The sequence below is a fragment of the Melampsora larici-populina genome (genome assembly GCF_000204055.1).
Source record: "Melampsora larici-populina 98AG31 unplaced genomic scaffold MELLAscaffold_6, whole genome shotgun sequence".
Lineage (NCBI taxonomy): Eukaryota > Fungi > Basidiomycota > Pucciniomycetes > Pucciniales > Melampsoraceae > Melampsora > Melampsora laricis-populina.
In genome coordinates this window covers 621,253-642,122 of record NW_006768770.1, presented here as the reverse complement: position 1 = coordinate 642,122, position 20,870 = coordinate 621,253, and the positions used below count along the sequence as shown (strand labels likewise).

At 36.4% G+C, this 20,870-nt stretch overlaps 7 protein-coding genes across 7 annotated transcripts; 3 read left to right on the top strand and 4 right to left on the bottom strand.

The window, feature by feature from the left end:
• Positions 1 to 405: 405 nt before the first annotated feature.
• MELLADRAFT_103446 (uncharacterized protein) lies at positions 406 to 1,879 on the bottom strand (the record flags this gene model as incomplete). Its single annotated transcript, XM_007406325.1, has 4 exons — positions 406 to 829; positions 1,073 to 1,125; positions 1,301 to 1,351; positions 1,823 to 1,879. 4 exons carry the CDS (start codon positions 1,877 to 1,879, stop codon positions 406 to 408), a joined length of 585 nt encoding a protein of 194 aa, XP_007406387.1.
• A 1,485-nt stretch (positions 1,880 to 3,364) lies between these two features.
• On the bottom strand, positions 3,365 to 4,912 carry MELLADRAFT_94430 (uncharacterized protein; the record flags this gene model as incomplete). The annotated part of the gene is made up of 3 exons (XM_007406324.1): positions 3,365 to 4,165; positions 4,264 to 4,449; positions 4,535 to 4,912. The coding sequence occupies 3 exons, from the start codon at positions 4,910 to 4,912 to the stop codon at positions 3,365 to 3,367; spliced, it is 1,365 nt and encodes a 454-aa protein (XP_007406386.1).
• A 370-nt stretch (positions 4,913 to 5,282) lies between these two features.
• On the top strand, positions 5,283 to 7,287 carry MELLADRAFT_94429 (uncharacterized protein; the record flags this gene model as incomplete). The annotated part of the gene is made up of 3 exons (XM_007406600.1): positions 5,283 to 5,706; positions 5,791 to 5,913; positions 6,056 to 7,287. 3 exons carry the CDS (start codon positions 5,283 to 5,285, stop codon positions 7,285 to 7,287), a joined length of 1,779 nt encoding a protein of 592 aa, XP_007406662.1.
• Positions 7,288 to 7,854: 567 nt separating this feature from the next.
• MELLADRAFT_33850 (uncharacterized protein) lies at positions 7,855 to 9,538 on the top strand (the record flags this gene model as incomplete). The annotated part of the gene is made up of 6 exons (XM_007406601.1): positions 7,855 to 7,914; positions 8,089 to 8,267; positions 8,504 to 8,631; positions 8,952 to 9,142; positions 9,207 to 9,347; positions 9,443 to 9,538. Coding segments are annotated over 6 exons (795 nt in total), but the record flags the coding sequence as incomplete, so codon positions are not given.
• A 2,735-nt stretch (positions 9,539 to 12,273) lies between these two features.
• MELLADRAFT_103442 (uncharacterized protein) lies at positions 12,274 to 13,315 on the bottom strand (the record flags this gene model as incomplete). Its single annotated transcript, XM_007406323.1, has 5 exons — positions 12,274 to 12,518; positions 12,584 to 12,622; positions 12,701 to 12,841; positions 12,933 to 13,061; positions 13,201 to 13,315. 5 exons carry the CDS (start codon positions 13,313 to 13,315, stop codon positions 12,274 to 12,276), a joined length of 669 nt encoding a protein of 222 aa, XP_007406385.1.
• Positions 13,316 to 15,033: 1,718 nt separating this feature from the next.
• On the top strand, positions 15,034 to 17,967 carry MELLADRAFT_115541 (uncharacterized protein; the record flags this gene model as incomplete). Its single annotated transcript, XM_007406602.1, has 7 exons — positions 15,034 to 15,525; positions 15,893 to 16,319; positions 16,422 to 16,546; positions 16,621 to 16,791; positions 16,864 to 16,947; positions 17,034 to 17,160; positions 17,239 to 17,967. 7 exons carry the CDS (start codon positions 15,509 to 15,511, stop codon positions 17,440 to 17,442), a joined length of 1,155 nt encoding a protein of 384 aa, XP_007406664.1.
• Positions 17,968 to 18,394: 427 nt separating this feature from the next.
• Positions 18,395 to 20,822, bottom strand: MELLADRAFT_74240 (uncharacterized protein; the record flags this gene model as incomplete). Its single annotated transcript, XM_007406322.1, has 8 exons — positions 18,395 to 18,966; positions 19,036 to 19,139; positions 19,214 to 19,680; positions 19,762 to 19,827; positions 19,909 to 19,978; positions 20,054 to 20,083; positions 20,170 to 20,280; positions 20,358 to 20,822. The coding sequence occupies 8 exons, from the start codon at positions 20,511 to 20,513 to the stop codon at positions 18,795 to 18,797; spliced, it is 1,176 nt and encodes a 391-aa protein (XP_007406384.1).
• Positions 20,823 to 20,870: the final 48 nt, after the last annotated feature.

Genomic DNA, 20,870 nt, shown 5'->3' with positions numbered 1-20,870 from the left:
TGCATCTCAAAATGTGAGATTTATGTCTCATTCCACATTTAAACATTCAATTTCAGCACTACAGTTATTTATAAATAACGTCACCTCTGGAGGTCAACAAATCCACATTTGTAGATCCCTGGACCACCTCTGTGAGACTGTATATGTAAGCAAGACCTGATAAAAGGAGACTATGGAGATCTAGGTGATTTCCCTTAATCTTCATGAACAACAGATGATATAAGTCCAAGTCTCTTAATGGTACTTGATATATTGGCTTTGTTGGAGTTTGATGCCTGTATACCTTCTACCTCAATCTGTCTGTGATGCTCTCTCTACTCTCTGTCTACTAGGCCACACGATTCTTCTAACTTTTCCGCTACATACATATATGAAAGTCTTATCAGTATTTGGCTACAAACCTATTCAGATTAGAGAATTTCCATACACAAGTCGATAAAAGTCTGGTGCCCAAGTTTGATACCACCACCCCAGAAACATTCCTCTGAAAATTAGGCATGCTGCAATCATCATATCTCTTTTTTTTGTTCTTTGGAAGGTATTTGGTTGCAATGAAGCTCCTGGTACCATGGATTTGTTTTCTCCTTTAGGTACAGAATTCTGAATGGGTGGTGACACTGGAACCACCACCTCTTTTTGGGCAAAATGGCCTGAATTCCTAGGATGTGGTTCAACTTCTGGGATTGGTGGAGATGAGCTCATAGTTGATGAACTTCCATACTGTTTCTTTACCTCTTCCTGGATCTGTTTGGAATTCTTCATCCTGTTCACTAATTGTTCATGTGTAACAGGGAATACCACAGTGTTTGTTGATTCTGTGGCCTTTTGGCTATATAGTGTGTTACTGGTTGTAGAATGAGAAATTTCAGGAATGCTAACAAAGCGTCCAAAGACTTGGTGATCTATCAAGAGATTGAGACCAATGAATATCTGCTGGAATCTGATCCTGAAGTCTGATGATAAATCTAGGGGTATGAGGGTGAAGAAGAAGATTCAACAAACTTTACATCTGATGAATGTCAATGAAGACAAAGTTTAAGTGATAAAGTCTAAGAGGGATGAATTTACTTACAATGCAATCTGAGAAGAATATGTCAATGATTTCTTCTTAAACAAATATTGGCGCTGGATGATTCTGGAGAGTTTTCAAGATCATTGGTGATAAAATGAAAGAACAGTGGATTGTAAGTTGATTTGTGACTAGTTCTCATGCACAGCATATTGAGAAAAATTTATAGGGTGATGCTTTCAAGAAGAAGTGGCAAATGATAGAAGTATGTCAATAGGGAGGCCTACCAACCTCAAGGACTTCAGCTGCTGTTTTTTCACTCTCCAATAATCTGACTGTGAGCTTGATCAAAAGAAAGCAAAAAAAAAACTTGAAAAAAATATGGATAATTTTTATGAGAAGCTCCCAAAAGAGACCAGAAATTGAAATCCAATTCAGAACAAGTTATCAGATTGCACAGAATTGAAACAATATATGTCCAACATGAACAGAATATGTATCAGACTCTCTTAAAATCTATATCTGAGTATGTGTTTGATTTCCCTCAGCTTGAACTTTCTAAATGAATGGTTGTCCATATGAGACATGTTTCACTGATGGTTTTGGCTATAGTACATCAAAGTTTTATTCTCCAATATCTTTTGATTGTGGCACTGTGAATACCAAATTTCCCCATAGAGCTAGTACCAGTAGCAGGCACTGTAAGGTAACAATGTCTCCAGCATGCTTGCTTGAAACATTTGAAACAACTTGCCAAAGGGTTTCTTGGAGACCATCAGCTATCTTGCCAATTGATCACCTCATCACCCTCACCTTGATTCCATTCAAAGCTCTAGACCCCTCTACCATCAGAGAAAGGAATGCTGCCATCAATTTAACATGGACAACAGGTGTACAACTGCTGTGGTTAGACCATCAAAAACCCGACCAAGCCCTTGCAGTGATCCATGGGAAGGCCACCCACCATGTAAATATCCTTGTAGCACGCCAACGTGCACACACAAAAGACTTTCTTTAGACCCTGTAAAGACCCATCACACAGGTGCCACAACAGGTGCATCTTCCCCTTATCAACTGGGACGTTGAAAGTCAGTTGACCCCAGCTGATGACAAATGATTCTGAAAATCCTATGAATAAACCACTGTTCATAAAGGGCGCTCAACAAAAATTTCAGTCTAAATCTGACCAAAAGACTTTGAGATCTGTTTCAGAACTCTCTGTGTGTGCACGTCAACATGCTACACAAATATTGACACGGTGACCATTCCTAATTCTGCTGTAATTGAACCTCAACACTTCAATTCTGAAGGGGTACTGGAGCCCAAGGCCTGCCTACAGGATAGGTCACTTAACAAAATAAAAGCAATTTATCCCCCTTCCTTCAAGGGACCAATGAAGAGGAACTTAAGAATTATAGCTTTTTCCCTTGCAGTTCAAAACCTTTGATGGGAATAGACCTTTGGTCATCCCATGGGTCACCAGAACAGATTGACCTGTGTGAATTTTGCATGTTACTCATCCTACTTTAATTGGCAATGGTGATCTGTTTTCAAATACCAGAGACAGTCTAGAGTAAGATGATGAATTGAGCTATCATCCCCATCAGATAATCTTAGAACATATCACAATCTTTTGACCTATAAAACCTGAGTAGAGAGTGGTTTACATCCTTATAAGATTTGTCTGTATCTACAGCCAGCAAAGATTTTTATGAAATGGAATTGAAGCTTCAAGAGGCTATGTGATACACTGACAACTCTTCAAGTCTGATGCATTTCTCTCAGATACAGAGGATTTCAGCACTTTAGTATTGGTCTTTTGGCCTCATTTTTTTCCAGATAAAACTAAGAGAACTGAGAGACTTTTGTCTTTCAAAAGTCTGGTCTTTCACAGTTATGGCATCTCATTAAACTTCCAAGAATTTTCTTTTCCAGGTTGATGTGATTTGCTTAAAGTCATAACTTGTAAATGGGACACTGACAGCACTGCAAGATCATCATCTCAATGGTATACGAATCAGATTCACACAATGATCACACTCTTGATCAAGGAGTCTGAAGGACAAATCAAATCCATATATCTATATATCTGTCTCTTTCAATGAAGTAGATAATTCATAAGTTTTCCATGTTGATGACATCAAAGTGAAAAGATCCCAAAAACACATTCTATTATCACGATCAACAGGTTGCAAACAGTCTAGAGTTTCACAGAGAAAAATATTATTACAGTATTAAATTTTTCAAAGTCCAGAAACCATACAATTAAGACATGTTGAATGCAAAAGCATTTGATTTCTCTAGGGTATGAACAGAAATGAAGACGTCGCGTTGGATTACCTTTGATGATGATCATCAATCTTCATCATCCGAAGCAATGATCAATAATTTCTTCTTACTTCTCTTCTCTTCAACTTCCTCACCTCTTCTATCATCATCTCTCTCGGTTCTTTTCTTCTTTGAAGATTGTTCTAATCTTTGATCAGCCAATTCAAGGTCAGTTAACCTATTTCTAACCGATTTACTTGGTGATTCATCTTCAACAATCTCTTCTTCTTCTTCTTCTTCCTCTTCTTCATACTCATCTTCCGGTTCTTCTTCTTCAATTTCTTCATCAGCTTCTTCAGATAAAACAGGAGCATTAAATCGATTGGTTCGACTTTTACCAAACGTATCGGTTTGATCATTAGAATTCGATTGGTTTCGATTCCGTTTACTTTCTTCTTTCTTATTCTTTTTAAACTGTTTAGATTCTTCTAATTCTTTTCCAAGTTTTTCCATTTCTGGATCCACTGTGACCACCACACTTTGAGTTTGTCTTTGTGAATAAGTTTTGTTCATCGATCGATTGGCTACCAGGTTTCGATGGGTAATCGAATTTAAACTATACGGTCTTAGACTGATCTGTCCTGTGATGGAAGTTTGTGATTCTAAGACTTGTGATTCTCCTTGTCTTACAAATAAATAAGTTAGACCTTGTGTGTTGGGTGTTAGATCGGGTTTAGGTTGTGATAATGATCCTGGTTTCGAATCATGTTGTGGTGTGTTTTGGTTTTGATGATCGTGAATGAAAACCATATCGAATAATTCCGATCCGACTTGTAATGACTTGGATCCATCACTCCAAGAAACCACTCGACTATTAGATTGTTTAACCTAAAGATCATCCCAAATCACCATCCAATCAAGTCATCTTGTCAATTCCTTTGACCCAATCCACAACAGATCTGAAGAAAGCCGTAACCATCTCTCACCGGTTTTCCATCCCGACCCATCACCCAACGCCAACGAATCGTATTATGATCAGGAAACACTGAACTCGATTTCGATGGGTTTCCTTCTTCTTCCGTTGTAGAACGTTTCACTTCATTTAAAAACTTTTGGTCGGTAAAGGCTTGTGAATCAAGTTCCAAAAAGTTAGGTAATCGAAAATCCCAATACTAGATTTGTTTTCCAAAAAAAATTCATCAATTCAATCAACCCAAAAAAAGTTTTGAATAGATTTTTCGGTTTCTTTCGACTTACTTTTTCATCTGATGCATATGGTAATGGTAAATTTAAAAGTGTAGCTTCTGCAATCAATCGATCACGAGCTTGATGTTGAAGCTGTGAAGGATCTTCAAGATATTCCATTTCTTCTCGTTTCTTAAGTTCATTTTCATCCATCATCACTTCTCCTTCTCCTTCACCTCCTTCATCTTCTCCATCTTCATCTCCACCAAACAAATCTTCTTCTAATTCTTGATTGATCTCATTCACATCTTCACTTTGATGATCTTCTGTTTCTGGTGCTTCTTCGTTCATTTCTGTATCTTCTACTTGAGATTCTTGATGGGTTTCGGTTTCTTCATCGGCTTGTGGTGCTGGGTTTAGTGGTGGATTGGATTCGCCACTGTGAGACATGATGTGCTTTTTTGAATGATGATCTAACTGAATAAGTTGATGAATTGGCTATCAGAAGAAATGTTCAAGTCAGTTTGATTGTTATTTGATTGATAAATACAAAATCCAATTGAAACTTTAAACTCACTTTCTCTTTCCTCTTGAGGACGTCTTTTCAAATCTGACCTTCATGAAGAGTGCGTGAACTGAGGTTGGCCCCGAAACTATCCGCCCAATTCAGCTCGGACCGGGTTATGGAGTGGTTTATTGCCAGCAGTTGACTGGACTCTGGAGTGGGTGAGTGCCATTGCAATGCTCTGATTTGATGTTCTCTTCAAGAAGACCACCAAAGTAGAAATGTAAAGAAAGAAAGAAATCAAGAACAGAAAGAATGTCAAACCCATCAATTCCTCAATCCAATCAAAACATACCAACATCTCAACACCATTTACTATCACTAAAAGTCTTAAGAGCAGCAAGACCAACATTCAAACAACCACCACTACATCCAACAATCAATCCAATCAACCCATCAAACTCAATCTCAACCATCACATTCGAATCAGCACCCAAGAGTTCAACACTCACTTTACCCGATTCCTTTGGTGTCATCTATCTTGGTCAAACCTTTCATGGTTTATTATCAGTTCAATATGAAGGAAATCAACTGGATTCAATCGTAGAGAATGTAGCTTTAAAAGTCGAATTACATACAGCTTCTCATAAAGCTTTTTTGGATGAAATTAAAACTCATCAGATCGGATTCGGTCAAAACGGATTAGAATTATCGGTTAAACATGAGATTAAAGAACTTGGTATGTTGAAGAGAATTGGATGTGTTTCTAGATTGTCTCATGATGATTGATGCTCAGTTTGAATTGGTCTGGTTTCATTTAAAGGTCTTCATACTTTGGTTTGTACTGTTTTTTATGATCAAATCCAATCTGTAAACTCTCAAGATCTCGACCCAACGAATCCTTCTCCAGATCCTACTGTTCGAGTCCCAAGAAGTTTTAGAAAGGGTACTGTTCAGCTCTCGAAAATAAACTCTAATCTAATCTCATTGGACACTGATGGCTTGCTTTTTCTAACAATCCAACTGATCTATCACGATCGTATCCCCGATCACTTAAATTTCTCGATCGACTTATGAATCACTTCCAGTCTACAAATTCCAAGTTTTGAATCCATTATCAGTGAAAACCAAAGTTCTAGTCCCATCAAGCGCTCAACCCTCATTCCAAACAAGTCCATTACCTTCTACAATCAATGCGATCTTTTCACCTACAATCCGTGAACAACTTTACTTAGAAGTTCAAATCCAAAACCAATCCACCCAACCTATCATCTTCCAACACGTCAAACTGATCCCACCTCAAGCTGAAACCAATCCAGAAGAAGAAGCAGAAGAAGACAAACTAGAATATCTTGATTTAAACCTAGATTCTAAAACTAATTTATTATCCAACTCATTGACTCATCTATCAACAAATGATTCCAATCAATTCTTATTCCTAATCATCAGTCAATCAGTCAACCCTTCTTCCTTAAAGAAACCCATTCAAATTCTAGGAAGATTAGAAATTTCTTGGAATAGTATGATGGGAGAATCAGGAAGATTAATGACCAATCCATTAACACGAAAACGTTTACCAGGACCGATTCCATCAATCCCAAATTGGAAACCTGAAGAAACCCGTTTCAATCGATTTGAATCGATTAAATTTGATTTGCTGATTGAAAGTTTAAATGAATCTTCAAATATAAAAGTAGGAATCCCCTTCAAAGTGATTTATTTAATTAACTTATCATCTTTACCTATTTTAGAAAACCCAAGTTCATGGGTTTTAGTTTTCCAACATTTATCAATTGATGATGATCATTCTTCAATCGAAGTAGATCAAACCCCCACAAACCTTTCCAATGTTTCTTCTAATCCTGATTGGTCATTAAAAGAAAGTCTGGTTTCATTCTCATCTAATTTATTATCTAACACTAGTACCAAAAGATCATCTACCATTGAAACCAAAAGCCCAAATAAATCAACTTGGAACGACCCACCTCAAAAACCTAATCGATGGACCCTTAATGGGAACTTCAAACCTAATAGTCTTACTACTGATTTATCAACACCTCGTCCTTTGATTCGTAAGGATCAAATTAGATCTGATCAAGTTGGAATGGTCAGATTAGGACCTGATCAAGTTCGAGTGTCGGAAATCGGGTTGGAGAATCGGGTTTCGGTTGAGTATTTAGCTTTGGAAGACGGATTGAAAGCTTTAGGTGGGATTAGATTGGTACTTGAAGAATTGAATGATGATACTGAAGAAAGGTCTAGAAGAAGTGTGGTGGTGGGTGAATGGAATGAAACTGGTTATGTTTGGTGTAAATTATAATTAACTAGTTGATGTAATACATATCGAGAGTCTTGCTTATAGAATGCCATTTGTTTTTTGGAATGAGAGTCTATGAGAGTTCAAAGTGCTCATGAATTGGATTGAGTTTGAGTTGTAGTTTGTTAAATTCAACTACGCGCTACTTCTCGCACGCTTCGAGCGCATACATACAACTTTGTAGTTTTCGAGTGAGGTTCAATTGCATTTGAGTCTTGAGATAAGGGTTAGGTTTGAGAGTCTGAGTGGTGCTACTCAGACTCTCACTCCTCAGACTCACTCACTCAGTCTCAACACTTCAACTCAGCATTTCAATCAAAACTACTTAAACCAATCCATCTCATTCTCAATCAAATCAAATCATTCATCATATCATTCATCAGAAACACTCAATCATCATGTCAAGCTCAACCCAACCTAATAGAGCCATGTACGAAACAGTTCATGCGCTCAAAAAACAACTAACAACAGCAGTCTCAGCTTCAAACACTCAAGTAAGTCTCATTTCATCTAAACTCCTTCTTGCTTGATCTATCACTCATTCTTCTCTATTATGAATTTTATTAGGAGGTTAAAAATATTTTGAATCGATTACGTAAAGAAGTGGTACCTACTGAAGAATTAATTCGAGTTGAGTTTTTGCAAAAACCCTCCCTCCCCCCCGCCGAAAAATTCCACCCATTAAACTTTTTGGGTTTATTTGATTCCGATCGGACATCGATTTTCCTTTTCCTTCACATGATAAACCACGTGATGATCATTTACTGAATCGTTTTTTTTTTTTTTGTTTATACATCTCATTAGACTACGAAGATTGGAATTTCAGTTGGAAAACAAAGACAAAATCCTGATCATGAGATATCTAAATTAGCCAAATTGATTGTAAACGAATGGAAGAATGGAGTGAAGAAAGAACCTAATCATCCTACACATTCGAGTACTCCTACTCATCTTGCCAGTGGAAGTCAACCCCAAAAAAGTTTGTTTTATTTCCGAAAAAACCCACCCAACCACATGATTTATTCTTGTATGGATTAACATGAACTAAATGGTTTTTGGTTTTGGTTTTTTGGGTTTTTATAGGTCCTACACATTCACTGAAAGATCTTAAATCACCACCCCCACCAGTAGCGATGGCTAAAACATCGATTCCAAGTTCATCAAGTTCAAAAAAACCATCACCATCAAGTTCAAGTAACCTAACACCTAATCCATCTAGTACTAAACGTACTGGACCAAGAAGTTCGAAAACCGAAACTCATTTGAAATTCGAATCTTTACAAGATAAAGTTAGAGATGGAAGTATGAAATCCGTCTTTGATGCATTAATCTTTGATTCAGATGCTCGTGAGTTTTTTTTTTCTCAATCTTCTGCCTAGTTTCTTTCGGATCGATCGTTTCCAAGAGGACCGGAATCGATCGAGATTTCATGAGATGGAATAGGTGTTTTGAGAACGCGTTTATGAAATGAGCCTCGCGTCAATCTTTACCATCCTTACTCTAGACATTCTTATGTTGATGAGAAAAGGTATGGTAAAGGTTGAAGCGAGGCTCGATCTGCGTTTAAGAAACTTGACTCTATAAAAACCCAAACCAAACCCACGTTGATGAAAAGAAAAAATCAATTGATTAATTTCATTCCTGTGTCTTTTTCTTCTTTTCGATAGCTGCTGATTTAGTTTATGAAAGAGCTAAATCGATCGAATCAGAAGTCAATCGAACAAACGATTCAAACGGATACAAAAACAAGATGAGAAGTTTAATTTTTAATTTAAAAGACAAAAACAATCCAGGTTTAAGAGAAGCTGTGGTAAGTGGAGAGATCAGTTCGATGAAGTTATGTAGTATGGGACCAGCTGTAAGTCAAACCATTCGCTTTCTCCGAGAGAGAGTGACTGATTTTGTTGGGGGGGAATGAATAGGATATGGCAAGTGAAGAAAGGAAAGCTCAGGATCGGAAATTGGCTGAAGAGAATTTGTTTAAAGCTAGAGGTGCTGGACCTCAACAAGCTGAAACGGACGCGTTTAGGTGTGGTAGATGTGGTCAAAGGAAATGTACTTATGTATGTCATTCGATCCGATTCGATCATCACTTTATCATCTTTCGGTTATCTTACTTTGATCTGTTTGGTTGATGATTTCTTTTTGGTTTTTTTAGTATCAAATGCAAACTAGATCGGCTGATGAACCTATGACTGTAAGTTTTGAGTTCTTTTTTTACATGACATCTTTTTTTGGATATTATATTGACTGATGTGATGATGGTTTTATCGGGTTTGTACACAGACTTTCGTGACGTGAGGATTGATTTCTTTTGATTTTCTTATTTTTTGAGAAATCGTCTTAGGATAAGATGGATTTTTTCTTTATTTGAATTCGATTACTCACGGTCTTTTTGTTTTGTTTTTCTGATTCCGATTCGGATTGAATGATGACCGGAATTGATGATGATTTTTTTACAGATGTGTGAATGTAAGTAACTCGTTTTTTTGAAACTCTTCGGTCTAGATTCTGATGTGAGATGTTTTTGAATTGGTTTTTCGTTTTCTGATCATGTTTTGTAGTGTAATAATAGATGGAAAGTAAGTAGATTCAATTTCTTTTTTTTGGGAATCTTGAGTTTTGAGTTTAAAATTGATTGGGATTTGTTTTTTGGATTGGTAGTTTTCTTGAAAACGATCTTTCAAACCAAAGGAATCAAGAAAAAGATGGAAAATTGATCAGTAGTAGTAGTAGTAGTTGATAAGAACTCATTTTACATTTGTTTTGGGTTTCTATAAAATTTGAACTACATACATACATACATAGGGGTAGATGCTATTGAAAATTTCTGATGACTTTAAAAGCAACACCTCCCCAAAAAGAAATAAAATCCTTCGGTTTTCTTTTTACATAACCGTTTCTTTTTTATTTTATTTTATACATATATATCACTTTTTTGTTTTGATTCTTTGTATGGGTTTCTTCTTTGGTTTTGGTTTTGGTCTGTGAATTCTGTGAAGAATGTATGTGTTTGTTTTTGATTGATCTGTGTTTTTTTTTTCTTTCCAGAGGGATGGTCATGGGGTTTTTGGTGTTTTGAACTTGATCATCATTTTCTTTGGTTTTGGTTGAATTATGAAATTTGTTTAAAAGAGTTTTGAGATTTTTTTTATAAACACACCGGCATGAGAGTTTGTAAGTTTCTAGGGTATTTTTGAGAAGTTTTTGGGTTGGTTTATGGGTTTGATTTGTAGGTTTGTGGTTTGTTGATTGGAATTCTTTTGGGATGAGGTTTTGATTTGGTTTGACGGCTCTTGAGCAGTGAGACGTGAGTTTTGTGAGGTATGTATAACGACCGTATTAAACTTTTCTTTTGATCAAAATGGTATATACAATGAGATTTCTAGTTCAGGTTCTTTCTGCTCACTTGAATCTGATCATCATGTTCTAAATAGCGAGCCATTTCCTCCATTCAATAAGCTTTGTTTTTTCTTTCGGAATAAGATAAGCAAATTCTATGAAAACATTTTGTTTGAATGGAGTTTGAGCTTTGGTTTTAAAGTGAACATATGAGAAATGAAACTTGCGTTCCTGTGACCAAACCATTCAGTAGATTTGTCTTATGATATTTATGTACCAGGAGGAAGTCAAGAGATTGCAAGAAAGATATTTTGTAGTTTGGATTTGAGCTTAAGCTAGGATTGATTTGAGGAGTCAGAATTTTGGAGGTTGTGATGTTGAATCATGGGTTATTCAGAAGCTAAGTATGGTATTAGAAAGGTATTTCCAGTTTACTTCTTGATATATGCATATTTCGAACGGCTCACTACGGGTTTACATATCGAATTCGAGAAGACCGAATCCACCTTTCAAGAACCAATCAACAATCAACTTTCAATACCAAACCAACTACACATCCAACTTCCAATCTCATTCATATCATATCGGTTTAAAGAATCTTCCAAGGAGCAGGAATGGGTCTATTAACTTATACTGCTGGTTGGGCAACTGTTGGGTTTGGAGTACGAGTTTATCAACTTGGTGTGATGCGAAGAGGTTTATTCGAAAGTGAGTAACTAAGAAATCTATATGGTTTATGATCTATATAGATACTAATTATCAACTTCTTCAAAATGAATGAATGATTGGGGTTTTCTTAGATCTTGGTGGTCATTTTGTTGCTGCTGGTGTATTTGGTTCGCTTGGTTATTACTTTCATGGTCTTAAAGAACGTCAACGTATGTCATACATTCAAATCTTTCAAGAAAATATATCTTATAAACCGATTTGAAATCATTAAAACTCATGAGATGCTTTGGGGGTTTCTTTTGTTTGTGTTAGGTGAAATGTTAAAGATCAAGAGAGAAGAGGTTAGACAGTATCAAGAAGCACAGCATATTAGAGATTCGATTCGAGATAATACAATGTTAGCTTAGATTGATGAACTTGATAAACAACAACGACTTTTTTTTTGGTAATACAATCTTGTGGTTTTAACTTTTGCAAGACTTTTTTTTGTCCATTTTGGAACTGAGGGCCATATTGTATTGAGATTATCTTTAGGCCCGGTTCAAGGCAAAGAACTCGATCGATTGCACCAACTTGACCGATGAAGCTCCCTTCGACATCTTCAATCTGACTATCATCCATCACTTACGTCATCACAGTTTGATCCCTGCCTTAAGATGGTCTTTTGTTGGGTGGTAAACAGTGTATAAGAATCGGGGAGCTCGTACCTTCGCACCTGATAACATAATCCTAAGCTGTGTAACGATACCCTTTCCTCTCTTCACTGACATTCACGGGCCTTTCAAACTGGAGCACAACTTTGTAATGTATTGAGACGACTTTTGCCTAGATGCAAATAGATCATCAATATTGAACAGTGGCAATCTTGAGATTCTTTTGAGCAGCTAATGCCATCAAAGTTATGTGAGGGAATCGGCACAAGGAGTCTAATGGTTAGCCAAAGTTGAAAGAAATTTCTTTTAGAATGACAAGAGATGATCATGAGGAAAAAGTAGAAAACTTGATCAGTCCCTCTGGTCCAACCAACAAATCGAGATTATGATCAGTTTCACAAGTCGGTAGCTCAAGACCGATAGGTAAGATTTGTTCAGTTAGTCCTAAGCCAACTAGTAATGGCATTGGTGTTTGGGAATCATTAGAACTTGCTTTGAGTTTAGAAAGATAACGATCATAGTATCCACGACCATGACCAAGTCTTCCACCTGATCGATCGAAGCCAAGACCTGAAATCAAAGAGAAAGTATCTCGTCAGTCACAATTCTATTTTAATGGTTTGTTTATAGTTTACCTGGCATCAGAAGTAAATCTAGTGATTCATCGACCGATTCTGAACAGAATGAAAAAGAATATAAGGTGATTAATAAAATGAAAGAAATCAAAGACAAGGATAGTAATAATTGTATACCAAAAGTAGAAACCTGACTAGGTAAATATTCTCGAACTCCCCATCGATTGATCAATAGATTTGAAAATCCACTTTGGTTTTCTAATCTTAACATTCTCATTTCGGTTTTCGAAGAACAATATGGAATATAAACTTCTTTACCTAAAAAATTCATCATTGAGATTCCATCAGATTTAAGAAATGAGTCACACATGAAAGTTTGAGAGAGAATTGAGGAAAATGAGACATGAACCTGAAGAGAATGCATCTAAAATTATTTCATCGGTTCTTAATTCACCATTTTTCATGGAAAGATAACAACCAATTTTTTTAGATGAGGTATACCAATTTGATTCTTTTATAATCTTACAAACTGATTTAGCTATTCAATATCGGAAAACAAAAAGAAAAAAAAAAAAAACAGGAAATGCAGATACCAAGAACAAAAAACGATCTGAAGATTAGCTTGTGATAAGAAATAGTTAGATTGAAATGGAAAAGGCTTGGGAACCGTTACCGACATTGTTGAATGATTGAAGTTTCATCTAATTGTGATAAATTGGTTCGGATTTGTTTGCGTAAGACTGATTTTAGAGTAGTCACGCCCATGCCCATGGCGGATGATGAGGTAGCCATTGATTTCTCAATGATTGAGAAATAGTAAGAAATATGAATGTTCTGAAGGGTATTGTGGAAATTAAAAGTGGTGAAACTGTTGAAACAAAAATGCTTGAGAATTGACTTAAGCCAATATGCTTATAGAATGCTAGGATGATGTAAGGTCGAACCCCTCAATATCCTTCAAATCATCAAGAACTTGTCAACGAAGCATTTCCAAAATCAGGTGATTTAAGCTCTCTCCCTCTTCTGATGTCTTATACAAAACCCAGCAATCTCAGTTGCCTCACACCAAGATTTCTACATTTGTCAAAATCTAGCCTCAGCTCTTTACAATCAAGCTAGACCAACTTATCCACTTCAATCAATCAATCAAATCTTTGGTCATTCACATACCTGATCATGATGCTACTTTAGTTGATCTTGGAGCAGGAACTGGGATCTTCACTCGAGCACTTTTGCACACTGTAACACTAGAAACACATGTATTAGGCTGTGGCTGTGAACTCTTGCGCCCTCTGCGAGTCTTGAGGATTTCTTGAGCTAAAAGAGTCAAAGATAATCACACTTGACTGACACAGGAGGATTCTTGAAACAAAGACCTTGTGTTACTTGGGTATGTTGATGTGCTTTGAAAAACTTATGACCAATACCAACATGATGAGCATATAAATGTATGTAAAGCTTCTCTTTGAAAAGGATACCTAAATTTGATGAGTATGTACCATGATTTTGTAGGATTATTGCTTGAACATCTTTGGGTTTCAAAGTCACATTTGAGTCTTTATAAATCTGGAGGACTTTTGGATGCTTCATGGTAAGTCAAAAGTCATGTGTTGGCAGATTTTTTGAGGCACTGAGATACTTGGAATCAGGTATAAATATCAATCTCATCCCTTGAGACATCCTTTTGAATTGCTGCATTAGAAGCATCGTCTTCAGTCAGGTAAGATGAAAGATGTGCAAATTTCCATCATAAAATACTTGGAAAATCATCCAGAAAATCAAAACATTCATTCCTCCAGCACAAAAATATCTTCAAACAAATCCAGACCAAAAAATTACTTCAGCCGACTTTTTGTAGCAGTTATCCTCAAAAATATATGGTTGATCTTGATTGACTTCTATTTGGTTCATATTCAGTAAGTCAAAATTCATGTGTTGGCATAAGTTTTGACGCACTGAGATATTTGGAATCAGGTATATCAATCCTTATCAATCCTATTCCTTGAGGCATCCTTTTGAATTGCTGCACAGATGCATTGCCTTTAATCTGGTAAGCTGAAAAATGTGCAAATTTATAGCGAAAAAACATTTGGCAAATCGTCCAAAGCATGAAATCATCCAAATATTCCTGCAAAGATTCGGACAAGCTCAGACAAAAATTCACTTCAGCCCACTTTTTGTAGCAGTTTACCTCCAAAACCTTTTGTAGATCATGACTTTTGTTCGGTCCAAATTACTTCAGAGGATTATCATTGCAGGACGATCCGGAGTTCTGGGTTTTTTTCATTGTTAATTTTTCATTTTATGTAAATGTGAAGAAATTGAACTATTTTGGGAAAAGAGAACCAAAGGTTGTGAGAAAATGAACCAATCGATTCAAAGCCACTGATAATTTGGACTACACCCTAGTTCTTTTTTGTGTAAAGCAGCAAGCTCAGTTTAAAATTCAAATCAATAACCAAACTTTTTAGTTCCATTGATTGAACTTTCTACTTTCTTCTACTCATTTCATTCAATTCACACACAAACACGTATTTTTTTTTTCGCTAAACCTTTGACCCGCCATTAACGAGATTTGTGTATCAAATTTGTAGAAAAAACAAGTTATTTGATTTGATCCTTACAAACAACAGAAACTCATTTTTGTTATCTTTTGATTGAGCTTTGAGTTCGTATTTGAAGAGTTCATGATCATCAGGCTTTATACTTTTCAAAACTTGAAGCCTTTATGTTGAAAAACTTGATTAATTTTATCAACTGATCTCCTTCAACATCGATTTATCAAAACATCTTAAAACTATCGAATTTACAACGACCAAAGACCTACAAGGAACCGCCAAACGAAAACCCCCAAGCGAACCTACTTATTCACTATGACACTCTCTACTCGACTTATCACTCTTATCACTCTCATTGTCTCAACCTCAATCTCTTACACACTCGCTCTTACTTGTCCTGAAGAAGCTCCATTAGAAGAATCACACGATGGATACTTTGATCAGGTTTGTCGGCCATTCTCTTCTTGATCTTGACCAATGAAACATTCATTCAACGGATGAACCTAATCTTTGATTTTATGTTGGTTTACTTTAACTTTTTAGAGTCTACATATTCAATGGGATAAACATCATATTGGTTGGGTAAATATATGACTTTTTCAAAGATTAGGGTCAATGAACAAGTTTCTGATTTGATTTGATTTTTGCCGATCAAAGACTATTGCAGGTGGAGCTGCTCTATTGGCAACACTTCTAAGCTTTACCAATATCTTGTTGAGTTCTTTCCCTTTCTCAATTTCTCTTTTACCTTTAATATACACTAATACCTTCTTTCGTTCTTGATTCTCGATTTTTTTTATCAAATTAATAGCTTACATTGTACACATTATCAAAAACCATTAGAACAAAGACAAATCGTTCGAATCTTACTAATGGCACCATTATATTCGATAATCTCTTTCTTCGGTTACCGATACTACAAAGAATACATATCATTTGGGATCATCCGAGACTGTTACGAAGCATTCGTCTTAGCTTCATTTTTGATTTTATGTTTACTTTATGTTGGACGTTCACCCTTAGAACAACGTGAAGTGATGACACGTAAAGAGAAAACTAAACTTTCTTTTCCGTTCTGTTGTTGGTATTTTAGACCTTCTAAACCTTACTTTCTGTTTGCTGTCAAATGGAGTGTGATGCAATATGTGATCTTAAGACCGATCATTTCACTCGTTTCGATTATTACTAATAGTTTTGATGTCTTCTGTGGTGCTTCTTATGATTATCGTTTTGCTAATGTAAGTTTTCTTTCATATAGTCAGTTCTCTTGAATTGATTCGGTTGACTGATTTATCTTCTTTTGCTTTTCTTGGGGGGTTTTGGTTGTGTTTGTTTAATAGGTTTGGCTTACAGTTATCACCTTCATATCTGTATCTGTTGCACTTTATGGGTTACTTTTGTTTTACCATCTAGTAGCAGATGATCTAGCAGGCCATAGACCAATGATGAAGTTTTTATCTATCAAGTTGAGTTACTTACCAAACCTCAAACTCCTTCCTCATCAGTATCATATCTAATCAAACGTTTTGAATCTCTTAGAGTGGCTATCTTCTTGGTCTTTTATCAAACTTTTGTTTTCTCGGTTCTTAGTGGACTTGGTTACATTAAAGCTACAAGGTCTTGGACATCTGATAATATTGCAGATGGACTGAATGCACTTTGTGTGACGATCGAGATGGCTATCGTTAGTATCGTTCAACTCTTTGCTTTGTAAGTCTTTCGATGTCTCTTTTTATCATTTCTCATGATCAATCTGATAATTGGCTTTTGTAATCGAATTAGTCCTTATACAGAATATGCAATTGTTATTAAAGGTTCTGGAAAGGATAAAACACCATTTTGGTCTAGTTTTGCTCACTCACAAGAGTTTGTTTACCGTTTTTGCTCTGTTCAATCCTCATCTTTTTTTCGAAGCAAGTATTGATCTCCTTTTTTTACGATACTTTGTATAGTTATCGTGATTTTCTTTATGATATTACTTCTTCTATTCGTTTCTTTATTGATAGATGGAGAGGAAAAGCCTACACAAGATCACCTAGTACACAACAACAAGGTCATGCCCTCGATTTCCAAGCAGCTGTAAGTTCTCTTTTCATGTGCTCTAATTGCTTTCTTTAGATTGACTAACGTTTGTTTTTTTCTTGGGGGGAACTTTAGTTTGGATTAGGTAGAGGTCTGAGACATGTGGGAGGAGGATTAGCCGAATTCGCTTTACCTAAAGTTCCATTAGAACGTAGATCTGATGAAGATGAATTTGATGATGGATCTGAAGATTTCGATCAGACTAAAGAAGCACATCATTTACATCATCAACATACTTATTCATCTGTTTCTAAAGATCATAATCATCATGAAGTTTAAACCAAATTCCAGAAAAACCTAATCACTTTTTGAAAACTTGGAATGCATCGTAAACTGAAATTATGACTTGGTTTCTTTCTTTTTGGTTGAAGTGTGGGTTCGTTCTACTTGGATTGTTCTTTGATTTTTTTTTGTTTTGTAATAGATTTTTGTACGCATCAATATCTTTTTTTTTCTTTTTTCATTCTTTATCACTCTTCTGGAATAGAAACCATCTTTTTCTTATCTTTCAATTAGACTTTTTCTTTTTTTCTATTCAAGCTTTTGAGCATGGTTCTTTTTCTCTCTCTTTCTCTCTCTTACCTTTTAAATTCTCTAGAATAGTTTTTTTTTCTTATCTGTTTTTTTTGCAATTTTTAAATCAAGAAATCAATTACAGTATGTTTTGTTTTTCTCATGCTGGTCATTTTTTTCTCTTTTGCAAAATGTTTAATTTTATGTCTGTTTTTTTTCTTTGGTTTTTTGGAATTGTTAACATTTTGTAATTAATCTTGCATACAATGAATCCTATTAAAATTTCATCCCTTTTTTGAAGAAAAACAATTGACACTTGAGCTTACACTTGTCATTGTGCAGGTCTTTGAATGTATGTTTCAGGTGTTAAAGTAGATGCATCAGTGGATGGGGGCCAGAAAATCAAAACTCGAATCCAAGGCTTTATTCGTTCATGATCATTTCGAAGATGTCATTATATTTGTGATAGAACAATGAGGACTAGAAGTTCACATCGCTCTTGCGCGCAGTGACCAAGAACTATTGTTCTTTATCTCCATGCTTAAAATAACATTTTTTTGCCCGTAACTAAGAACTTCAATTTCTGAGACTTCTTCGTCTGAGTGACAGCGACAGACTACAATAAGAATGATGAGAAAAGGTATACAGGACCGGAGGCAGAGCACATGTTGAAAGGCCTTTCGAAAGTGGAACAGTGATTTTGGAAGAATTTGGCGCTGAATTTGAAAACACGATACCCAAAATTGCTTATTATTATTGTTCTTTTGAAAGCACTACTACGAATCTTTCAAGGTAGGATTCATTCATCTTAGAAATACAAGTAGATGAAACCGAAGAAAACTGATTCTTGAGACTGAGAATACTAGCCAAGACTAGAGAGATGGAAAAAAACAAACGGAATTGAAAAGTTTAATACAATTTGAGATTTTTGATTGCGAGGTTCGATTAAAAGGAAGATTCAAAAATTAAGGTAAACAAAAGATAAAAAATCTTCAAACCAACGACAAAAAAAGAACCAAAAACATTGTAATGTCACAATTTTCCTTCAGGTTGGGAGAGTTTATTCATTCGATTGTCCTTTTACCGGAAACATTAAAGATTGAAAGCGTTTGGGGGGATCAAAGATCGAGAATTTGAACTTTGATTGAACCTGATTTGATATCTGCTGCAGTTTCAAATGCTTCCACAGCCTTTTCTAGTGCAAAACGGTGAGTGACCAATGGTTTGAGATCGATCAGACCATCTTCCAATAACCTGATGGCTTTTGGGTATTGGTTTGCGTATCGGAATCTAGAGAAAAGAAAGAAAGAAAAGAGTCAGTCTCTGTTGTTGACAAAACAGATCACCTCCTCAACGTACTGGAATTGTAAGTCGATCTCGTTGGCACTCATGTGCATGAATGGGTAAACTTGTTCATCCTTTCCTACTCCAATCACAAACACTTTACCACCGAATTTCATACTCTGGAAGAGCAAATACGATGCAGCGTGAGTAATTCAAGAAATGATGCATGGTTCGGATCGAGATTGTTACGCACAAAGATAGCTGCATTGATCGAGGATTCAAATCCACTGCATTCAATGGCGATTGAGGGCTTTAAACCCATAACTTCTACTACTTGATCTGCAACCTCTTTTGAAGTTGAAGATCGACCAACTTTGACAGTCTTGACAGTTGGGACGAGTTGTTTAGCAAAGTTGAGACGGTCATCGGAAAGATCGGTGATCGCAATGGGTGATGCACCTGCTGCACGACAAGCGAGTAGGGTGACTAGACCGATTGGACCAGCTCCACAGATTAAGACTGGGTCACCCAGTCGAAGACCAGAACGTTCAATACCGGCCAGAGAGACAGCCAAGGGTTCGAGTAATGATCCTTCTTCATAGGAAATCGAAGGTGGAAGTTTGTGAAGCCAACATGCTGGATGAGCGTGAAACCGAGTGAGGAGTCCATGGAATGGTGGAGTCGAGAAAAAGACTATATCGGGACAAGCGTTGTATCGACCTGAGAATCAAGCAAGGAGGTAAGAAATTCTGAATATACAAGAACTTGCCAGGAAAACAGGGGCGCAGGGAGAGTTCTTACCTGTGAGGCACATCTCACAAGTTGGCTTGGAACATGGAATACCAGCCTCGATCGCGACACGATCACCTATGGTAAGGAAATAATCAAAGCCGGAAAATGAGCCATCGGAACACGAGATGTCAATTCAATAGGGACTTTTCAACGTACCGACTTTGAGGTGAGTGACACCTTCTCCAACCTGGATAACTTCACCGGCTGATTCATGACCACCACCGCACTGAAGATAGAAATTGAAAATGATAAGTTTACGTCTCAACTTGGGTGTAGAAAGAATTTGAAAAAGGTTGCTTACCTCATCTTTTACAACCATGGTGTCACCAACCTAATCCAAAACACAACACGCAGCGTTGATAAAATTAGACATGAGAACTGACGATGAATTATAGTTTGTAGAGATGTGAGACAAACTCGGGAGTGTTTCCAGAAATGAACATCAGATCCACAGATACCGGTGGCTCTTACATGAAGTAAGACTTGACCAGGATGAACTTCTGGCATAGGTTTCTGTACCATATGAATCTAAGAGTCAAAACATGATCGAGATTAGTAAGGTACTTTGATGATCATAGAGAGATAAGTAGAAGGAAGAGACAAACCTGTTTCTTGTCATTGTAAAAGCACGCAATGTTAGTTGAAGGAGAGACGTGTTTAACTTCATCTGCTTTGAGGATTTTAAAGTCAGGATGTTTGAGTACATGATCGGGGTGGTAGAGATTAGCGTTGATAGAAGTGAAGACAGGGTCTGATAACATCTTGAATGATATGTTTGTGTTGGGAATTTAAAAAGACGCTTGGATTTTGATGAAAAGGCTTATATGAAAGGGACGAAGATGGTCAAGAGGAGGAAAGATAGATATGTAAAACAGTGATGTGTTTTGATATGTTGAGTGAATCGGTTCAAAGAAGATGAGATGAAGGGAGCTAAGTTATAAATTCGAATGAGATGATATGGTTGAGGATGAGAATGGATACTGTGTGTTTGACAAATGTTCAAAGGGGTTGAGATGGGAATGAAGAGATAGGGAATATGACGAGAATTGATGAGTTCTTATATCTTTTTGGGATGGTAAACTGATGGGTCCCTCTTGACCTTTTCTCTCTCTCTCTCT